At 40.5% G+C, this 21,247-nt stretch overlaps 2 protein-coding genes across 2 annotated transcripts; both read right to left on the bottom strand.

The window, feature by feature from the left end:
• Window positions 1–3,570: 3,570 nt before the first annotated feature.
• LOC308102271 (immunoglobulin kappa light chain-like) lies at window positions 3,571–4,648 on the bottom strand. The gene is made up of 2 exons (XM_080451906.1): window positions 4,593–4,648; window positions 3,571–4,486 (listed from the first exon to the last, which is right to left on the bottom strand). Exons 1-2 carry the CDS (start codon window positions 4,645–4,647, stop codon window positions 3,888–3,890), a joined length of 654 nt encoding a protein of 217 aa, XP_080308032.1. The 5' UTR covers window position 4,648; the 3' UTR covers window positions 3,571–3,887.
• Window positions 4,649–17,603: 12,955 nt separating this feature from the next.
• Window positions 17,604–20,779, bottom strand: LOC308101343 (GTPase IMAP family member 9-like; the record flags this gene model as incomplete). The annotated part of the gene is made up of 3 exons (XM_080450767.1): window positions 17,604–17,927; window positions 19,555–19,673; window positions 20,071–20,779. 3 exons carry the CDS (start codon window positions 20,777–20,779, stop codon window positions 17,691–17,693), a joined length of 1,065 nt encoding a protein of 354 aa, XP_080306893.1. The 3' UTR covers window positions 17,604–17,690.
• Window positions 20,780–21,247: the final 468 nt, after the last annotated feature.

Genomic DNA, 21,247 nt, shown 5'->3' with positions numbered 1-21,247 from the left:
CTGCTTTAAGCTAGATCTGGCCAGCCTGCCCTGTTCATAAATGTTAGCAGTCACCTAAAATTTTCACCTTATGACATGCCTTTTGTGAGAACTGCTGTGAGTTCACGACCTTGATGCAGAATAAACATCTTACACCTACTCAGGCATTCATTGTGCTGATGCTGTCAAGGTTTAATGAACATTTTGATCCAAACAGTTCTGCTCATTGACCCGATCCTGTATTTCTCATTTGGTTTCCTTCTCTTTCTATTTTCTCTTTCATTCTCTTCCTCCTTGTTCCTTCTCAAAATCCCTAGTCCTGACCCATTACTGCACAGCAGCTATAAACTTTGTTTTTAAGAGCTTTATGACTTACAGTATGTTGGCTTATGTTCACCTTTTACTTGTGTAAAGTACGTGTTTAATCAAGCACTCTGCAACCAAATTAAGCATGCAGAGTTGTTGTTTTTTAATTCAAGTACAGAAGAATAAAAAGCTTAATACTGACGAGAATGTAAGGAGATCTTTATTAATTAGTTAATTAAAAGCTATGACATGACAAGTAGGTTCTGAGACAGTTACTTTGCTCTCAGACAACCAGGTTTATGAACAATTGACACTAAAAGCCTATTGCCTGTCTGTCTAGTACAGGCACGCACGCACACACACACATGCATGCTCGCACACATGCACGCTCGCACACATGCATGCAAACATGCACCCACGCACGCATGAATGCAAACAAACATGCACGCACACATGTAGCCTACACATACTATTATACATAAGCATGCATATAATATTTAGCAGTAAAACCCATGCACACAGCACAAGCCTTGCCTTATTATGTCTTGTTATTCTTAACTCTTGCTGCAATGTTGAGGAACCGAAACCAATATCTACCACATCAAACTGCTGGCTATAGGCTGACACGAGTGATGAGCCCCACTGTAGAGACCACTAGGAACTTTCCACTCCGTCTCAATACCAAGAAGTGTTTTTTACACAGGAAAACGTGGTCCGTTGGTACATCACACATCACATTGTTCTCACACATCTCAATGCACACAGTGTACTTTTTCTTTTTTTTAAATGACACCTAAGTAAAGAAAATGTACCTTTAGACTAGGTCAGTTTTCCAAAAATCTTAACCCTGAAGGCAAATCGTGTTAATTTATGACACACATGTTTTTTAGGGGTATTAAGGTGTGCTGGATCCAAATCTGCTGTGTGTCAAGCTCAAAAATGGCCGCTAAGCCCTCAAAATGGACCATTTAAAGATGGCGGCCACCACTATGCTGAAACATAATAAAACACTATATGTTTGATTAAACAAGGTAGAAAATAGACTGAAATATGCTTTTTTTATGTTTACATATATGGGGAATACAATTAAATATTCTGATATAAGATCAATTTTGAAGGAACCACTTTTATTTCATTTATATTGTGAAAATTGGCCTCTTTGGTAATGAATAATGTTTTTTTATTTTCCTTTTTTTTGGGTTGTTAATGAATAATTGCTTTAAGATGTATAATTGCCTTAATTTGTGTTTCTGACTTGTATTTGCAGGCAGCAGACACATGGACTTAGTCCCAGTCATCCTCAGTGTTCTGGCAGGTGTTGCCAAGTTTCTTGCAATTACACGCTTCAATGCACTCCATACGTACTTTCCTGCAGCCTGAGACATCCCTTTGTGCAACTGCATGACGTGATCTCCCTGCATGCTTTTGGCATAGGTGGCAGAGAAAGCAGCCGTGGCACCAACTGACCATTCAGGTGCATCCATCCCATTTCGGTCACTGGAGGAAGATCAGGATGTGGCAAGTGAGCTTGGTTCCAGACAAGAGCTTGATAGTGGGAACGCATGATGTGAAACTTTGTGAGGTTGGTGGCAGAGTCTCTTGTGCACGACCTACAAAACAACTTGACTCTTGCTTCATTGCCTGTATCAACTTCAGGCACACCGTATATCTTACAGATGAATTTCTCTGTTGACCTCGCTATGTCTACTGTGAGAGGGCCTTTTCCAAGCCCAATGAGATCTGTGTGATGTTGCTGGAACACCTGCCAGGCTGTTTTCTTACTGTGGCCACTGAACTGAGACACACTGTCACAGCCAGTGACAGCATGGAAGGCAAGTAGTGTGTCAACTTGATCAGCAGAAAGCAACATGCGAATTTCATGTACTGGAAGAGAGACTTCAAGATCTGGATCCGATGACTTGACAGTGGTCACTTCGGCAAACCCCCCTGATACAATGATGGTTAGATTATTTGGGCTGTGTTTAATCAGATGGTTTGAAAGCAATAGAGCAAGGTCTGCTTTATTTTCCTCAAGTGCCATGAAGCTAGACCAGTCTGGTGGAAGAGGAACGGACTCGTTCTCTATTTTACGACGTATTGGTCGGCTGCGTTTAATCCTTGTGCCTGCTTTGATCGTTAGCTCTTGATACCTGTCAAAGACTAAATCAATCCTCTGGCAGTTTTCTCCCATTTTAAAAACAGCTCCAGCAAACATGTTGGCATATTCACCAAATGTTCTAATGCCAGGTTGCTTTCCTAGTGCCATCACGAGTGCTTGGCCATCAATGAGCAGGCAGCTGGAATCATCAAGTGTAACTTTTGCAGGGGTTTGGACTTGTTCTGTCAGTATGTTTACTAGCACAGATTTGTTTGTGGAATGTAGACTACCATTAGTTGTCGCCAAAGATAGTGGGATGGTCATGAGTTCATGTGTAAGGATGTTTTCAAGGTTTACCTGGCGCCCTGCTCTGTAAGCTGTAATGAGCCTTTGTAGAATGTTCCTATCCACTTTGATAGTGTTTTGCTTGCCCTTGGAAAGTTGCTCAACTTCATATATAGAGGCAAATGTCTTGGCCTTATTCTTTCGAATAGGTGATTTCAGAGCCAGGTGCTGGTCACTATCTGGAGGCTCACATAGACGTTTCTCGACAAAGACTTTAATTTGTGCTTGTCCAAGTTCTTCTGCATTAAGCAGAGATTCCTGAATCTCAGATGTGACTACATCCTTGTTGATCATGTTTTTCAATGTGTCTCCACCATCTTGAAACACACCATGCTGTTTCAATGACACAACTATTCTGGCCTTCATCAGAGTCGTCTTTCTCCATTCTTTTTTTTGTTCACTCATTGTGTGTGTACTCATCATCTTCATTGCCTGATGTCATTCCTAGCAAAGCTGTTGTCTGAGAAACTATGTCTGTCCTCAGATTATATGACAATGTCCATCTACTCAGAGTTTTAAGCAGTTTCCTCACACTTGATTTCAAATCAAAATATTTAATTGGATTCCCCATATATGAAAACCTATTTAAAAAGCAAAAAAAAAAAAAGTTTCTACCTTGTTTAGTCCAAAATATGCTTTGTAATATATTACAGCATAGTGGCGGCCGCCATCTTTAAATGGTCCATTTTGAGGGCTTAGCGGCCATTTTTGAGCTTGACACACAGCAGATTTGGATTCAGCACACCTTAATACCCCTAAAAAACATGTGTGTCATAAATTAACACGATTTGCCTTCAGCACTTTAAATAAGCACATTTTCTGAAATCCTGCCTAGTCTACTTTGTAAGACAATGATTCAACAACATGAAATACAGAAACATGTGTCATGTTAATCACAGCTTTTTGATAATATAAGAAATATCATTATATATTAAAGATAGTAAAATAAACGTAATATAGAATAGAATAGTATAGAATAGAATCATAATAATATTGTTGTTCATAATGTCTGTTGAAAAATATAGCTATTTTGGATGCAAATGGAAATAATATAATGGTGGCATTATAGAGCATTATGAGACAAAATCTGATGAAGAGGGTCAGCAAGCTAAACAAGTGAGAGACAAATAATAATGTGTGTTTTTATATGTCCACAAGTCTATTTTCTGCTCATGTAGATGATGGTGAAGATGAGGACACTGCAGAGCACAACTCCAATTCTGCTGATGGAGAGAAACACCAGGATCTTCATCTGGTTACGATACTCATCTTCCTCACTGTCCCCACCCCCTATCTCCCCACAAGAGGCCACAGCACAGTTGTAAGTACCACTAGTGTGGACGGTGCAGTTCAGAGTCACAGACTCTCCTGGCTTCTTCTCTGGAGGCTGCTGGACAATCGCTTGGATGCTGGACGATGAACCTTTAACATGGAGCCTGATTCCTTCTTGGAACTGAATTTCAGTAACCCGCCACATCCCACAGTAATACACTGCAGAGTCTGACATTTGCACGTCAGAGATCTTGAGATGATTTTTTCTTTCCCCTGTGACCACCGAGAAACGGTAATTGTTAAATTTCTCGAAGAAAGTAGCTTTGTCATTGTACTTGTTCCGGAACGCTAACGGCTCAGGTTTATCTCCAAAACTTTGCTTGTACCAGTAGCAGAGCTTGAAGTGATCTTGAACGAAGCAGCTCAAAGTCACGGTGTCTCCGACATCTTTCTGCTGTTCAACCACTGACAACTGAGCAAAATGAACTGGAAACAGAAATATATACATATGTACATATAAATATATAATAAATAACATTGAAAATCTTTGTTTATTTTGAGTGTAGGTAAAAAAGATATTGTGGTATTTTACCTTCTCCCCATAGAAGTAACATGAGATGCAGGACAATCTTTGGTGCTGCCATCATCTTCAAGTTTGTCTCTTGAGTGGAAACAGTTTACGGACATAGACCATTTCTTATAGGTGGAGTGATTGGAGCTGTGTGTGATTGGACAAACTGATTGCTCTGTCTTGTGATGATGTCATTAGAGATTGCTTGTGACTGTGCCGTGTGGCCGAGCACTGGCTCATAGGAAAGACAGATTTACACATAATAATAATAACACAGCGAACCCCAGCACTATTGTTTACTCACAAAGCAAGCAGTGTTCTGATAGCAGGCATACAGTACTAAGTAGACAAGCTGTAATTCTCAGCAAACCACCAGGTGGTAATGTTACTCATGTACTGACCAGCCAAGTGCCATGGCAGGGATTAGAACGATTACAATAACATGTAGCATTTAGTAAAACTAATTAAACATATCTCCTCCCACATTTGTTGCTCAATTGATGCAAAACTCAACACAGAGACTTCCTTAATTCCACAAATGATTCAGCAAAACAAAATTATAATCAAAAATGTAGTCCAAAGGGGATTAAAATGTTTTACTATAAACAGTACTGTAAAAAGCTACAGCAAATTTTGCTAAATAAAGGTTCAGAATTGTATCTAAAAAACCAATTGCAGTCAATTCAAATACAGCATCTTTAAACATTATTCTTTTAATAATAATAATAATAATACCTGATATTTATATAGCGCTTTTCTAATACTCAAAGTCGCTTTACAAGTTAAACTAAGTAGAGCAAAATAAAAACAGAACAACTTTAATAATAGAATACAGAGAATAAAGTTAAAAAGTTAAAAAGGCTGCAGAAGGCCAGGGAATAAAACCAACAAAAGTTGAATGGCAGTTGAAAAGGTGGTAGGAGATCAGGCTAGGTGGTTTTCCACTTATAGTAATCTAAGTAATCTGTAAAATACAATACAGACATATCTATGTTGTCTAGATGAAGTGAAAAAAAGGCCCCTTCCCCTGCTGCTATTGTCACATAGTACAGCTTGTGCTTTCCTCATTAGTGGGAGGTGCTCTGTTTAGGTCCAGTGTGGTGTGGTCAAAACATGGGTTAGCTGAATCATTTTACTTTGGTGTATTTTACAAATAATGTGTTGCTGTTTTCTGTTAGCACTTAGCAGTTACCTCTGATCTTCCCATTTCTCCGGGTAGCTCAGTGTGATCACAACATGCCATTGTGAGAACTGTTGTGAGTTCACTGCCCGGGTGATGCAGAATAAACATCTTATTTTCTATTCAGGCATTATGCTGTGTACATTAGACACTTTCCATCAAGGTTTAATGATCCAAGGTTCTGCTGATCGACTCTCCTGTATTTTTCATTTGTTTAACCTTTCCACCTCTTCCTATTTGTCTAAGTCCTCCTCTTCTTCCTCCTCCTCCTTCTTCTTCTTCCTCAAAATGCCCAGCCCATTATACTATATTTATATATACTATTATCTTTGTTTTTTTAAACTTGACATCTTATGTTGATTTTGGTTCACCTTGTACTTGTGATTATAATCAACCTAAAGCATGTTGCAATTAAATTAAGCCTGCATACTTTTTTGGAATTTCAGAGGGGGGGGGGAAAGTTTAATACTGAAAAGATAACAAGGAGATCTTAAATATAAAGCTGTGGCATGACCAGTAGGCTCTGAGACAGCTAGTTCCCCCAATTTGGCCCAAACAACCAGGTTTATGAACAACTGTTGCCTCCTCAATATCTCTACCACATTGTCAAACTGCTGGCTGTAGGCGGACAAGGCTATAGCAGTGATCAGGCCCTCTCAGAAATGTAGAGACCACCAGGTACTTTCCACTGTCTTAATAGCAAGAAGAGGTTTATTACACAGGAAAATGTGGTCGGCCTCACATTGTTTAAATACTCAACGCACTGAACCTTTTTAAAATGACACCTACGCAAAGTAAATTAACATTTGAAAGACAATAATTCAACAACATGAATAAAATAAATGCAGAAAAATGTTGTCATATTGCAACTTTTTGACAATAATATAAAGAAATATCATTATATAATAAAGACGGTAAAATAAACATAATAAAGAAGATATAATAGTATATAGAATAGTATAGAATAAAATAAAGTATAATACTTTTTTTTTCATTAAGCCTGTTATAAAAGTTAAGCTATATTGGATGCAAATGGAATTATTATAATATTGGCATTAGAAAACATCATGAAACAATTGAAATGAAGTAATATGAATTTTTTTGTGTGTTTTTATCTTTACTCAAAATAACAGGTGTATTTTCTGGCCATGTAGATGATGGTTAAGATTAGGACGATGCAGAGCACAACTCCAGTTCTGCTGATGGAGAGAAACACCAGGATCTTCATCTAGTTACAACAGTTCTCTTCCTTACCTTCCCCACCCACTATCTCCCCACATGAGACCACAGCATGGTCAGTACCAGCAGTATATGGACGGTACAGTTCAGAGATTCTCCAGGCTGGACTGACTTCCCTGGAGGATGCTGGACAATACCTTGGATGCTGGACGAGGAACCTTTAACATGGAGCATGATTGCTCATTTGAACTCAATTTCATAATAGTGACCCATCGCACAGTAATAAATTGCAGAGTCTGACATTTGCACATCTGAGATCTTGTGATGATTTATTTCTTCTCCTGCGACGATGGAAAAACGAGGATCGTTCTTAATTCTTTCGGAAAAAGTAGTATATTCCCTTTGAATCTGATCCGGGACGCTAACAGCTCAGTGTTTCTGTGCACACTGTGAGTGTAGCGTGCCTCTTCAGTTGCTTCTGCATAAATTCAATTGAGTTGGAAGTATTGTTATTTTACAGTAAAATATTATCAGTCTGCAAAAATACTGTTACTGTAATAACATTTTACTGCTACCCTTTTAACGCATCTGTGTAACCACTTTAACCATTATTTTATACTTTGGCTATTCAAAAATAGCAGATCTACAAGCTCATTGCTCAGCACAGAGTGCCACGCTACAAGCTTGTAGATCAGATTTTCTTTTTGAAAAATCTGATGAACATCATGAACATTTGTGCAAATCTTTGAATATATATTTTTTTAAAGCGAACATTTTTAACTAAAATCTTTGCTTCTGGGGATTCTACAAATGTCTTCTAAATCCTAACAGTTTTTTTTGCAAACTTATGTTGCTATAATATCAGTGGTTCTCAAACTTTTTTCATGTCAAGGACCACCAAAATTGATATGTATTTGTCCCCCCTCCCCCCCTCTGAAAATATTTTGTTCCAGGGACCCCCAGAGGCAAAGACTTTAGTTGAAAATGTATATAAGATTTGCACAAATTTTCACTATTTTTCTAAAATAGCAGATCTACAAGCTCGTAGCGCGGCACTCGGTGCCACGCTTTGAGCTTGTATATCTGCTATTTTTGAATAGCCAAAGAAATCTAGAAATGACACACAGATGCGTTCCCGGTCTTAATGGGTTAAACTACTACATAGTACTCTATGGCAAAAGGCTTATTTAATCTACTAACCCGATCCCTCCCACAGTTCCATAGTCTTTCTGCACTTCAGAAGAATATTATAATATAACAGTATTATGTTTATTTACCATCAGGTTTTGGGCTTCCTTCATTTAGCCTAAGTGTGGTTAGCCAGGGTTTCTTTACACAGATATTTCTTGGCCTTGTGTGAAATTCCTTAGGTGGTGTAGTCTAGTTAGTGACCTCTGTCAAATAAGTTATTTAGACAGGTGCTAGGTTGGTGTCTGCTGTACAAGCCTATGTCCTATAGGATCTAAAGCTTGTCTTTATTGTAAACCACATTGTGTGGTATAACGGCAAGAGAAGAAGGAAGTGGAAAAACCTCACAGTCGAGCAGTACTTCAGCATGCTTTAGTGAGTTTTCGACATGAATACAGTACTTGCTGTATACATTTTAAAGTTGCTTACCACGTCCTCGTCCTCAACCCTACAAGTTCTACAGTTTTCAAGCGTTGACCTGTAGGGCTACAGTCATCGCATCAAGGCCTACAAGGTGCAGGTTTTATTCCCTATGAAAGAACACAGGAACAGTGCTGTTGATTTATAAATGGGTGCTGTTGGATTTCAGCCTACATAAAGAATAGAAACTGTTCAAGTGTGTAGCATATTGGTTATATACCCTTGAGCCATCAATCTATTTAATAATTAAAAGCAAAAGTCTATCTTTTATGACAAACGTCATATGTGATACTAAACTGACCCCTAAATGTCAGCTAGTCTGAACTAAATATATTTTCATAATGTAAGGATACATATCATGTTTTGGTGTACCACATTCACCATTATATTTCTTTTTTATAATAAATATATTTCACATCAAGCTTATGTAATTTTTCCCCCAAAATATATATTTTTAGCTGAGAAATCCTTTCAAGCCTTTTTCTCAGAATGACAAAAAGAATGAAGTGGGCTCTCTAATAGCGCCTGGATATCCCCACAAATAGTGCCATGTTTTTGTTTCCAAAAGATCCACAATGAGTTCTCTTAACTGCCCTGTTTTCTGCATACCATAAAAAGCAGTGACAGGATACAGAGAAGTAGGCTGCAAAGTCTGTTACTCTGACTCTGACTATTTTATTTTAATTGTTAGACTAAAACATGTTGGAAATAATTTTTTCCCCCCCTTTCATGCAAACATCATACAAAGAGAGGTCATTTGTTTTCATACCTCAACCACTCTCCACCAAAGAGCTCATGGCCTGCTATCCTCATATCTGGGGCCAGTATCAAATCTCACCATAAGATGGCGCTGGCTACCAAATAATATGGTGTTCTTTTACAGTAACATCACATCCATGGTGTACACACATGGACAGACAAAGTATGAGGGAAATATTACATTTATTATTTAAAAATAAATGTTAAAGTTGAAGTTAGGCACTGTTAGTATGCTATGATTATGTTTATGCATGGGTTTAATTAATTTGTTTAGTTAAGGTTACTGATTGTAAGTTAGGCATGAGTTTGGTGAGGTTAAGGTTGGGGTTTTCATGCATGCCAAAATTGCCAATCATAGCCAAATGGAATGGAATATGAAAAATCGAACAGATACATGTTTATCATATGACTCCAGAAGTCTTGTTTCAATAAGAAAAGGTAAATGGTACTTTTTACTTGTCAAATTTGACCCTTACACAATGGCAGGAAGGAATTATGTCAGGGTTTTGTGACACTGAGATGCAAAAATAAAAATCAGGACTTAGGGCGTGCTCCCACCAAGAGTTGGCTGGCCGCTGTTTGCAGAATCTGCCAATGCATTGTCAATGCAAATGCGTTGATTCACGCAAGAGCAGATTTTTCCGCTAGTCGCGCAGACCTTGCGTTTATCTGCTCTCCGCGACTAAGCATAAAACTGCTGGAGGCAGGAGCCGATTTTCTCCCTCTGTCCAATCGGGTGAGTCGAAGGCGGACCGTCTCAAGACTCAGGAAGCAACATGGTGCTCAAGGCAGCAGGCACCATAGACATATATCTATGGCAGGCACAGGCGGTGCGGGCTACGGGGAGGCTCCTGAAAGTGAGTGACAGGCGCGACACTCCCGTTTTTTAGAATCCACTGGCTGCAAATAACTGTGGCCGCGCACAACCTGCGTTTAACAGCGGCCAGCCAACTCTTGGTGGGAGGGATGGCCGCTGTTAAACGCAGGTTGTGCGCGGCCACAGTTTTTTGCAGCCAGCGGATTCTAAAAAAAATGCTGTGACGCTCCTGTCACTCACATTCAAGACCGTCCCCGTAGCCCGCAACGCCTTCTTCCTTGACGTTGCCAGGCAACCACTGACGCACATCAAGTGAAGCCTTTGCGACCGCACTGACTTGTAACCAGGCCAGTTCTTTAATGTCAGTCATATGGAACTCTTTCATGGTCAAATCATAAAGTACTGGGTGAGATGCAACAGCTACAACCAGTTGGTCCACTGAGAGCACCATGTTGCTTCCTAAGTCTTGAGACGGTCCGCCTTCGAGTCACCCGATTGGTAACCTCGCATCACCAGTCTTTCCATCTCGGAGGAAAGCCTGGTCTGCGTTACTAAAGACCCATATGATCCGGTCTAGGCCACGCCTACTAAAAAAAAAAAAAAAAAAGAATCCTCTTTCCGGATTCTGCCCATCCGGTTTTGCAGTGCCGCTTTGTTTTGGTTCCCCAATCCCTATTTAAATGGAATAGAATTTCCCCGTGGGATAATACAGACGCTAAATAGTCTCCGGATAGTGCACGCACATTTACATTTTAAAAAATAAGCTAAACTATGCCGCATCAAGGATTTTATTAGGACGGACCTATTTTGGGGTGAGACGTCTTTCCGGTTCTGCCCATCAGGCCACTTTTTCTTTTTTTTACTTCCGCTCCCGACCGGATCATATACCCGAAAAGGAATGCTGCCCAGGCTACCCGATTGGACAGAGGGAGAAAATCAGCGCCTGCCTCCAGCAGTTTTATGCTTAGTCGCGGAGAGCAGATAAACGCAAGGTCTGCGCGACAAGCGGAAAAATCTGCTCTTGCGTGAATCCACGCATTTACATTGACAATGCATTGGCAGATTCTGCCCCAGAGGTAAAATAAAAGTGCGGTGGGAGCGCGCCCTTAAAGGTTTTCTTTACTTGCACTTAAGAAGTATAGGCAGTAGTAGCTCAAAGGTAAAAAAGAAAAAAAAATCAGCACTAAGGGCGCGCTCCCACCAAGAGTTGGCTGGCCGCTGTTTGCAGAATCTGCCAATGCATTGTCAATGCAAATGCGTTGATTCACGCAAGAGCAGATTTTTCCGCTAGTCGCGCAGACCTTGCGTTTATCTGCTCTCCGCGACTAAGCATAAAACTGCTAGAGGCAGGCGCTGATTTTCTCCCTCTGTCCAATCGGGTGAGTCGAAGGCGGCCCGTCTCAAGACTCAGGAAGCAACATGGTGCTCAAGGCAGCAGGCACAGGCGTTGCTACGGGGAGGCTCCTGAAAGTGAGTGACAGGCGCGACACTCCCGTTTTTTAGAATCCGCTGGCTGCAAAAAACTGTGGCCGCGCACAACCTGCGTTTAACAGCGGCCAGCCAACTCTTGGTGGGAGCGCGCCCTTAGGGCGCGCTCCCACCAAGAGTAGGCTGGCCGCTGTTTGCAGAATCTGCCAATGCATTGTCAATGCAAATGCATTGATTCATGCAAGAGCAGATTTTTCCGCTAGTCGCGCAGACCTTGCGTTTATCTGCTCTCCGCGACTAAGCAGAAAACTGCTGGAGGCAGGAGCTGATTTTCCTCCTCTGTCCAATCGGGTGAGTCGAAGGCGGACCGTCCCAAGACTCAGGAAGCACAAGGCAGCAAGCGGTGCGGGCTCTTAACTCTATGTGCGGGCTACGGGACGGTCCTGAAAGTGAGTGACAGGTGAGTCACAACGTTTTTTTAGAATCCGCTGGCTGCAAAAAACTGTGGCCGCGCACAACCTGCGTTTAACAGCGGCCAGCCAACTCTTGGTGGGCGCGCTCCCACCGCACTTTTATTTTCCCTCTGGGGCGGAATCTGCCAATGCTTTGTCAATGTAAATGCGTGGATTCACGCAAGAGCGGGTCTTTCCGCCTGTCGCGCAGACCTTGCGTTTATCCGCTCTACACGACTTGTCCATTTCTGCTGGAGGCAGGAGCTGAATTTCCCCTTCTGTCCAATCGGGTAAGTCGAAGGCGGACCGTCCCAAGACTCAGGAAGCACCATGGTGCTCAAGGCAGAAGGCGATGCGGGCTACGGGGAGGGTCCTGAAAGTGAGTTACAGGTGCGTCACTCCCGTTTTTTAGAATCCGCTGGCTGCAAAAAACTGTGGCCGTGCACAACCTGCGTTTAACAGCAGCCGACCATGTTTTGGTGGGAGCACGCCCTTAAGCAGGAAACCACATTCAAAACCGGGATAGAAGAGGAAAGTTACATAGTGAGATAAAGTATCAACCGTATATTACAACTTCCGCACCTAACTTCTGGCATTTCAACTGGCAGGCTTCATGTCCCCTTAAGATAAACACACCTTTGATTTGTCATAATTATTATAAATATATTAATCACTTAGTTTCTTCTTTCTTAAAGCCATATACACAGTAAGCACATGATTTAGTAAAAGAGATAGAACCTGATAAAATAACTTCCAGTAGCCTACTTTGACATGAACCAGTGATTTATTTCCAGATAGATGAGACACAACACGGTGCATTAATAGGATCACACACACACGTGGAAATGGAAAATAAAACAAATACATCAAACATGGATTCACGAATATAAATAATCCTCTGAACGTGGATGCATTTCAATAATAACCTGAAAATACCTTTTCCACATGAAAGCAACATGTACCAATGTATAAAAATAGCATGTGTAGTTACAGTCCTCTGTAGTTAAAGCTGAGTTACAGTAGTAAACTAATTACTGTATATGCAGTATATCAAACAGTGTCTTATGTAGAAACAAACACTGCCTGTAACATGAAGAAATAGAAAAACACTCAATGCTGATTTAGTCATCAATATATCGAAACAATGACACAATGGTCTCTCCATTGTTTTTCTGTAGGAGAACATGATGAAGATCTTTACACTGAAACCTTCATGTTCATGATAAGTGTTTTCATTGCAACTGAAGAAGATAGAGTTGTTGTTGTTGTTGTTGTTTTATCATTATTGTTGTTGTTGTTGTTTTAAATATTGTTATACGTATGGTGAAGGGGTGTAATTTCCACCATTGTTTTAACTTGTTGTCCTATGTACCTGCAAATATTTATTTTAATGAATGAAATGATAATTGTGTGACTGATGTCAAAGTAAGGTTTTATCTATGAAACATCTTCATCTCTCACAGACTCTAATGATGTCGGTGTCTGTCTGGCTGGGTGCTTCATTCATGGTGTCATATCCTGAAGAGGAATCTATTGGTCCAGGATATCTCAGCAGCCAATCAGAAACCTTGTCAGGTGTCCAGTAGTACAAACTTTTTTCAGATGGTGTACCCCCACTCACTGAATCAGAAGAACAGAAGACAACATTTACAATGATGAGAAGAAAGAACTGCAATGGATAATTATTATCATCAATAACATTATAATCAATAATTATTATTATGAATAACATTGATGACTAGAAAGTACTGTTCCTGAAGAAACAGTTTGGGATCGCTAAGCATGTTGATAGTATTAATTATTGATAGTATTATAAGTGTTGAAGGTATTAAAGTATTAGTGGTGTTAAAGGTTTTAAAGTAGTAGTGTTAAATGTGTTAAAAGAGTTAAAGTATTAATAGTGTTAAACATGTTAATTAAAGGTGTTAAAGTATCAGTAGTGTTAAAGGTTAAAGGTTTTAAAGGTGTTAAAGATTAAAAAGTGTTAAAGGTTCTAAAGGTGTTAAAGGTTAAGGTGTTAAAGCTGTTAATGGTTTTAAAGGTGTTAAAAGTTCTAAAGGTGTTAAAATATTAGTAGTGTTAAAATGGTGATGGAGTTGACAGTGTTGAGTTTTTTAGGGTAAAACAGTGGTTGCTAGGGTCTAATAGGCAGTTTCTAGGGTATAATAGGCGGTTGCTAGGGTCTAATATGCAGTTGCTGGGGTAAAGCAGTGGTTGCTAGGTTTAATAAGTGGTTGCTAAGGTCTAATATGCAGTTTCTATGGTCTAATATGCGGTTGCTAGGGTATAACAGGTGGTTGCTATGGTCTAATGATATGTTGTTGCTAGGGTCTAATAAGCAGTTGCTAGGCTCCACTGTAGCTAAATGGCATTTCCCCATTCAAATGAATGAGATGTTTTTTAGCAATTCAAAGTTAAATATCTTTAAAAAGTACTAATTATTTCAAAATGTGGTAGCCGACATGTCCTAAGTAGGCTGAACGTTGTAGAGTTGGAACAGAGTTTCTGGAACAATAGCGGAATAAAAAATAAATAGTGAAGATAACAGTAGTGTGATTCCACAATGATAAAATTCAATTACATACAGCAGGCCTACATGTGGTTAATATTTACATATTAACAGTGAGTTCCTTTTAAATGTATAAGCACTATTACCGAAAGAGGAATATTTGTTAAAGCTAGCTCACTTTTTTTCACATGTTCACACATTTATGAACTAATCACATCACAATTATCACATTTAAGTGTATTAGCAGATCAATTATATTGATACTCACTACTTGGAGGGCCCCCTTTGCTATGACAGCGCTTCCTGACAGCTGGCAGGTTTGGTTCTTCTCGCTCCGTCACCACTAACTTCAACATCCTCTCTATCATCTCCTCCTCTCTCCTCCTCCATTCCTCCTCCCTCCTCCTGCCTTCCTCCTCTTTCCTCTTCCATTCTTTGTCTATTGCCCTCCATTCTTCCTCTCTCTTCATCCATTCTTCCTCTGTCTTCTTCCATTCTTCTTCTCGTCTGTTCCATTCTTCAGCAGTGAATGCTTGCTTTCCTTTTAGTCTTTCAAACAGTGTCTTCTGTCTTGTCTCATGTCCCACCCCGAAGTGTGCTGTGTCTCTGACAGACCTGTCTTCTCTTGAGTCTAAAGGTCCAAAGTGTCCTCTGTTCCTCGTCACCATGTCTTCTATTTTCTCCATCAACTCATCTACTTCTGAAATGTCCCTGTCAGAGAACTGCAGTACATGGTACCTGTAGCCACATTTCTCCAGGAGCCATCTCAGAGGTTTGTGGTATCTAAAAACCACAGACTTAAAGGTTTCTATTGCTTTCGTAGTTGCCAACAACGCCATATTGCAGTTAAGTTTGTTGTCCCAGAGATGAGAATGAATGGTTGTAGAATGAAGGAGTCATCACTAGTTAGTGAGGTTTCGTTGCTTCCAGTTTATTCAGACAGTACAGACAGTATAGAACAGCCAACCATCTCCACAGCCCAACGGCCTGGAGTGGCACACACAGTTAGATACACTTCAGTATGGTTCTTTATAGCAGTGGTCACATTTTGAATAAGTGGGTGGGGGTCAGCCTCCAAAAGTTAGACCCCCCCAGACAAACAATAGATCCCCCTTTTGGTCCCTGATTCAATTAGCACCTGTATGAAGCAGGAAAGGGGGAAGGGAGACACATGCATAGCACCCAGGTAAACAACATAAGGCAAAGCTAAGTGTATGTACCCCCACACCCCTCTCAGACAACCCGGCACCTCTCTCTGACTCAATCCACTTCTTCTGTCTGTATGCTCCCTGTAGACTTGTGTAGTTAAATAATACCAACAAATATGTATGTTATGTTATCAAATATACTACATTCCCCCCATGAGAGACTTTAAACGTCTCTCACAAACCCGTATATTTCAAAAGAAACACAAAGAATCCGCCCCCCATGAAAAGCGACCGGAACACCAACCAGGAAAAAAAAGTTAACATTCAGGAAAACTAAAACAGCAAACAACATCACACAGAACAATGCACATACAAAAACCAAGATTACATAGTACAGCGACACGGTGAATTACATCAAATAGACACCCCCAAAACTAATTAGCGTGCAGGATCCCTCTGTTAGCCTGTTAAACTCCAGGATAAAACATTACACAGCCACCCAGTGGAAGCTGACAGCACACAGTCGAATCACGCCCACCAAGCGATAACACCACCCCCCAAGATCAATGTCCCCCTCGCCCAGTCACCAAAATATACTCAAAGATAGCCTAATTCTTATCCCTAAGTTTTACACCGTACCATCAAGCATATATGACAACTACCACGAAAGTGCCCACACGGAAAAAAGAAGGCAGCGTACCCCCCAATGAAACAATAACCCACAAAGTAAACTCACATTAAACACAGGAGACCAGAAAGTAAAAAAATACCCTCGCACCACTTCCCATGGCAGCCATAGCCCCATAGTTTAACCCACCCTCATCACAAAAACATAACCCCAGGTCCCATATGCGCAGTGTTCCGCTCGATAATGTCTCTCTTGCAGTCTCCCTCAACGTCATCTTCTCACCCAGCCGTGCTCCAGCGCCGTACCCAGATTGTCAACAGATAGCTGCATTTTAACAACAGAGCGCTCCACTCGCGATCGCTGAAGATGTGTTACCACACTCTCCACGAAGAACCCCATCATCGCAAGTCCTCCACTCTGCCGGCACCCGCTGTCCTCCCCCCACAACATACCCGCCACGAAGAAATTCGACACACCAATTTCTCCGCTCTGCCGTCTGCACCGCAGCGCGCCCTTCTAGCGATCGCAGAAGATATGTTGAGCAGCCAGATGAGTCGTACAGCCGTCCTAGATCTGGTCACGAAGTCCGCTCCTTGTAGATTCTCGAAAAGTTGCCGTCATGTCGTCCCGATGTCCCGCCGCACGTTCTTTCGACGCCTGGCTCAGTATCCCTGGAGACTTGCGCCTCCAAAAAACCAAACCAACACGACTGCCGACTTCGACGCCATAATGTGGTATCTAAAAACCACAGACTTAAAGGTTTCTATTGCTTTCGTAGTTGCCAACAACGCCATATTGCAGTTAAGTTTGTTGTCCCAGAGATGAGAATGAATGGTTGTAGAATGAAGGAGTCATCACTAGTTAGTGAGGTTTCGTTGCTTCCAGTTTATTCAGACAGTACAGACAGTATAGAACAGCCAACCATCTCCACAGCCCAACGGCCTGGAGTGCACACAGTTAGATACACTTCAGTATGGTTCTTTATAGCAGTGGTCACATTTTGAATAAGTGGGTGGGGGTCAGCCTCCAAAAGTTAGACCCCCCCAGACAAACAATAGATCCCCCTTTTGGTCCCTGATTCAATTAGCACCTGTATGAAGCAGGAAAGGGGGAAGGGAGACACATGCATAGCACCCAGGTAAACAACATAAGGCAAAGCTAAGTGTATGTACCCCCACACCCCTCTCAGACAACCCGGCACCTCTCTCTGACTCAATCCACTTCTTCTGTCTGTATGCTCCCTGTAGACTTGTGTAGTTAAATAATACCAACAAATATGTATGTTATGTTATCAAATATACTACAGGTTCTCCTTCAGACTCAATGTACTCCTCAACACTTCTCGCTCCCAGCCACCATCCCCATGTGAACAGAACCAGAGCGTGTCTCCAGACTCTTTCCCCCATCAGCTCTACGTGTTCCTCCACTGATTTCCTGCTTCAGAGAAACTGGACATGGCAGAAACAGTCAACAGGACCGCATGGGGCCCAGGAGAACACAGAGCCAGTCCATGTTGAAGGACATCTTTGATCTTCTGTGATGGAGGTGTAGCGGACCAGTCTGGACAGATCACCACACTCATATTTCTTTCAGCAACTTGTTTCTGTTGTCTGACACATTCTGTCAGTTTGCTCTGGGTTTCATACTCCTGGAATATGATGATTAATCTGTGTTAGTCATAATAATCAAAACCTTCATTCTATTCTGTCATCAAGAGTCAGCTCTCAACCTGGGCAGAGATTAATTCACTGCATGTATTATTGTCCATCACTTTGTCTACAAGTGTCAAAGGAACACAAAAATACAGTAATGAACTATATGGAATCAATTATCAATATCTAAATTATGTTAATAATTGCTACCTGCGTAGAGCTATACTATATGGAAATGAACAGAAATAGCTAACAGTACAGTTAACACCGACAAACAGGCTTGGTTCATCTTGAGTTCATCTTGAGTTTGCCGATCCGACTGATATGCCCATATATGGAGATCTCTGTATCTGTCAGTCCTTGTCACTTTATGCCCATATATGGAGATCCCTGATGTCATCAGTATATGCCCATATATGGGCATGCCCCCTTTTGTCCCCATATATGGAGCTGACTGATTTGTTTGCACATTGATGAAGTCATACTGAGTTAGACATCACACTCCATATTTGGGCTTAGCTAGATTGGGAACTCCTTATGCGTCATGGTGAAATAAGCGTTATGTCAGAGGTCTTTAAGCCCATTTAAATATGCCTTAAATCGAAATTTATTTGGATTGTTCATAAATGTATAAATATGTTTTTAACAACTAAATATAAATAAACCACGATACTGAAGACAAATTTACTATAAATGTAATGGACAATAAAGTATTCTTAAGTCTCTACGTTAATTTCAGAGGAACATATATGTGTATAGGCTTGGGTCGGTTTCTGGTTAAACCGGTCTGGTCCAGTGTATTCATTGGAACCGATTTTATTTTAAATACACCGACTGACGTCATTATGAGACCTGCTGGCAAAAGAAAATTGCTGATCAACGTCATGGCTGCACAGTGCAGCCTGCACGGAGTCGTTCAGGATGTAGGCAACTCTAAAGAGAGTGTTTTAAGTATAATATGCATGTAGCTTGCTACTATAGATCTACAAACATGAAAAACTGAAAATTATGTAAAAGGAATGATCAAATAATTACTCAGAGTTGATGTTAACAACAAAGAGATCAATTTGAGTCTGTTAATGTTTTGTACAAACTTGTTTCTGATGAATGTACAAACTACAAATTGATGTCTTATACCTCAGGTATACCGCACCTTACGTCTTACCACAGATAGATATCCGGTACCATGTGTAAATATGTAGATTTTATTTTTATTTTTTATTGATCTCTCTTTCCCCTTGCCCCCCCTTCTTTTTCTCCCCTTTCTCTTATGGAAATAACAGAAAACTATGGAGCTTGCACAAAACTGTTTTACACCTGTTAAGTCAAACTTGGTATAACGGTCCCGTTTTATTAAAAAAAATAACAATTTGACTGGCCCAAATATTCATGACAGCTAATACTTTCACATTGACAGAAAAAATTAATATTTGATATTTATTGTTTACATTATAACATAAAAAAATCTTTTATAGTTTTTTTTTAAACCATTTTTAACTAGTTATTCCTAATAAAGTTGTTTTTATCTTGTTTCTGTAAAGCGACTTTGAGTACCTAGAAAAGCACTATATAAATTGTATGTATTATTATTACTATCATTATTATTATTATTATATTATTCACCTTGAATATAGTTTCTGTAAACACAGTCTCCTGCAGTATGTGATTTCCAGCCGTGCTCCTCCCAGAGTGCTCTCCACCAACCATCATCACCCTCACATCTGATAGACTCTGATGTTCTCCTGACAGACACATAGTCAACGTTAGTTCACACATAACACTGATTTGACGATTTGAGCTATAAGAATTAATACGTATAAATATTTCCTACTGAAATGACTGCAGAGCGGTAAAAATGATGCATTGCTCATCTGGTATTATAGCTTACTTTATGTTCTCATTTGATCAATTATGTAAATATGTTGAATCCCTGAATATATCAGCTGGTTACATTATTACAACAGTTATATTAATCTTTATATCCAAAGCAGATTTAATGTAAGAAATATGTTACAATATGGAGATATTATGCATCATAAAATTATTCGTGTTCAGTTGCCAGGGAAGCTTCTTCAGACAGAGAGACAGACAGACAGACAGACAGACAGACAGACAGACAGACAGACAGACAGACATCACCTTCAAACAGAGCTTTCAGAGCAGTTCTTTGTCTGCGGGTCCTGGTCATGAATGTCGCAGCATTTTCTTCTATTTTCCTCTTCCTCTCTGACAACTTCTCTGAAGCATCTACTCCACCATATTCATAGTGTACAACTCTGTTTCCTGCAACTACATCCTCTATCTTCTCCAGCAATTCTGTGACCTGTGTAACCTCATCTCTCTTCTTGTTGTTATTGAAGACATGATACCTCTTCTCACATTTGTCAAGAAGCCAGCGGAGGTCTTCCCCTTCAGCCTCAATGTGCTGCTCAATGCATGTGTCTCCAAGCCAGTCTCCACGGGTGAACAGTACAATAGTGTGACTCCACACTCCCTGTGTCAGAAGAAGTGTCATGTGTTCTTCTACTGCTACTCTCTTTGTATTGGTGAATGCTTCATCAACAGGAACTAAGAGAAGAACAGCATGTGGTCCAGGAGGACAGAGATACATGCTGTTCTGGATCTCCAGTTTGTCCATCTCTGAAGTGTTCTGTAGTGGACTGTTGTAGTACCAGCCTGGTACATCTACCACTGTCAGATGTCTCCCTGCTACTTTACCATGTCTGACCTTACAGGGTTCTGACCCATGACCAGGATTAAAATCAGAAGTTCCTCCCAGAATGGTGTTTCCTGTTGAGCTCTTCCCAGACCAATACTGTCCCATCAATAGAATATTGAGGTCAGTCATTCCTGTTAGAGAAAGCATTGTTTAATTTCAGAAACAGCTCTTTGTGAAAATTAACATTAAATATATATTTTTTAAGTAAAATAAAACATACCAACATGTCCTGGAAGTCTAGTTGGTTGTTTATGCACCTCTGCTCTCCTTTTTTCTACTCTTCTCTCTATCTCCCTCAGTTCCTCTGAGACTGGGTGTTCTGTTTCATAGTGACAACCATTACTAGTCACCATCTGGTCTATCTTATTTAGCAGCTCTGTGACCTGGCTGCTATCTCCTCTGTCACTAATGTTAAGAACATGGTATCTGTCATCACATTTCTGTGTAAGATATCTTAAGTTAGTGTCACATCTAATGAGATCGCTCACAGTTCTCATTTTGTCTTCACCAGTTACAGTGAACACCACAATAGCATGTTTCCAAACACGATCACTGAGGAGAAAACTCACATGCTCCTCTATTGACATCACTGTGCCT

The sequence above is a fragment of the Gymnoscopelus braueri genome (assembly GCF_963280865.1).
Source record: "Gymnoscopelus braueri genome assembly, chromosome: 15".
NCBI lineage: Eukaryota > Metazoa > Chordata > Actinopteri > Myctophiformes > Myctophidae > Gymnoscopelus > Gymnoscopelus braueri.
The sequence above is the reverse complement of the archived record's forward strand: the minus strand, read 5'-3'. Positions and strand labels throughout refer to the sequence as shown.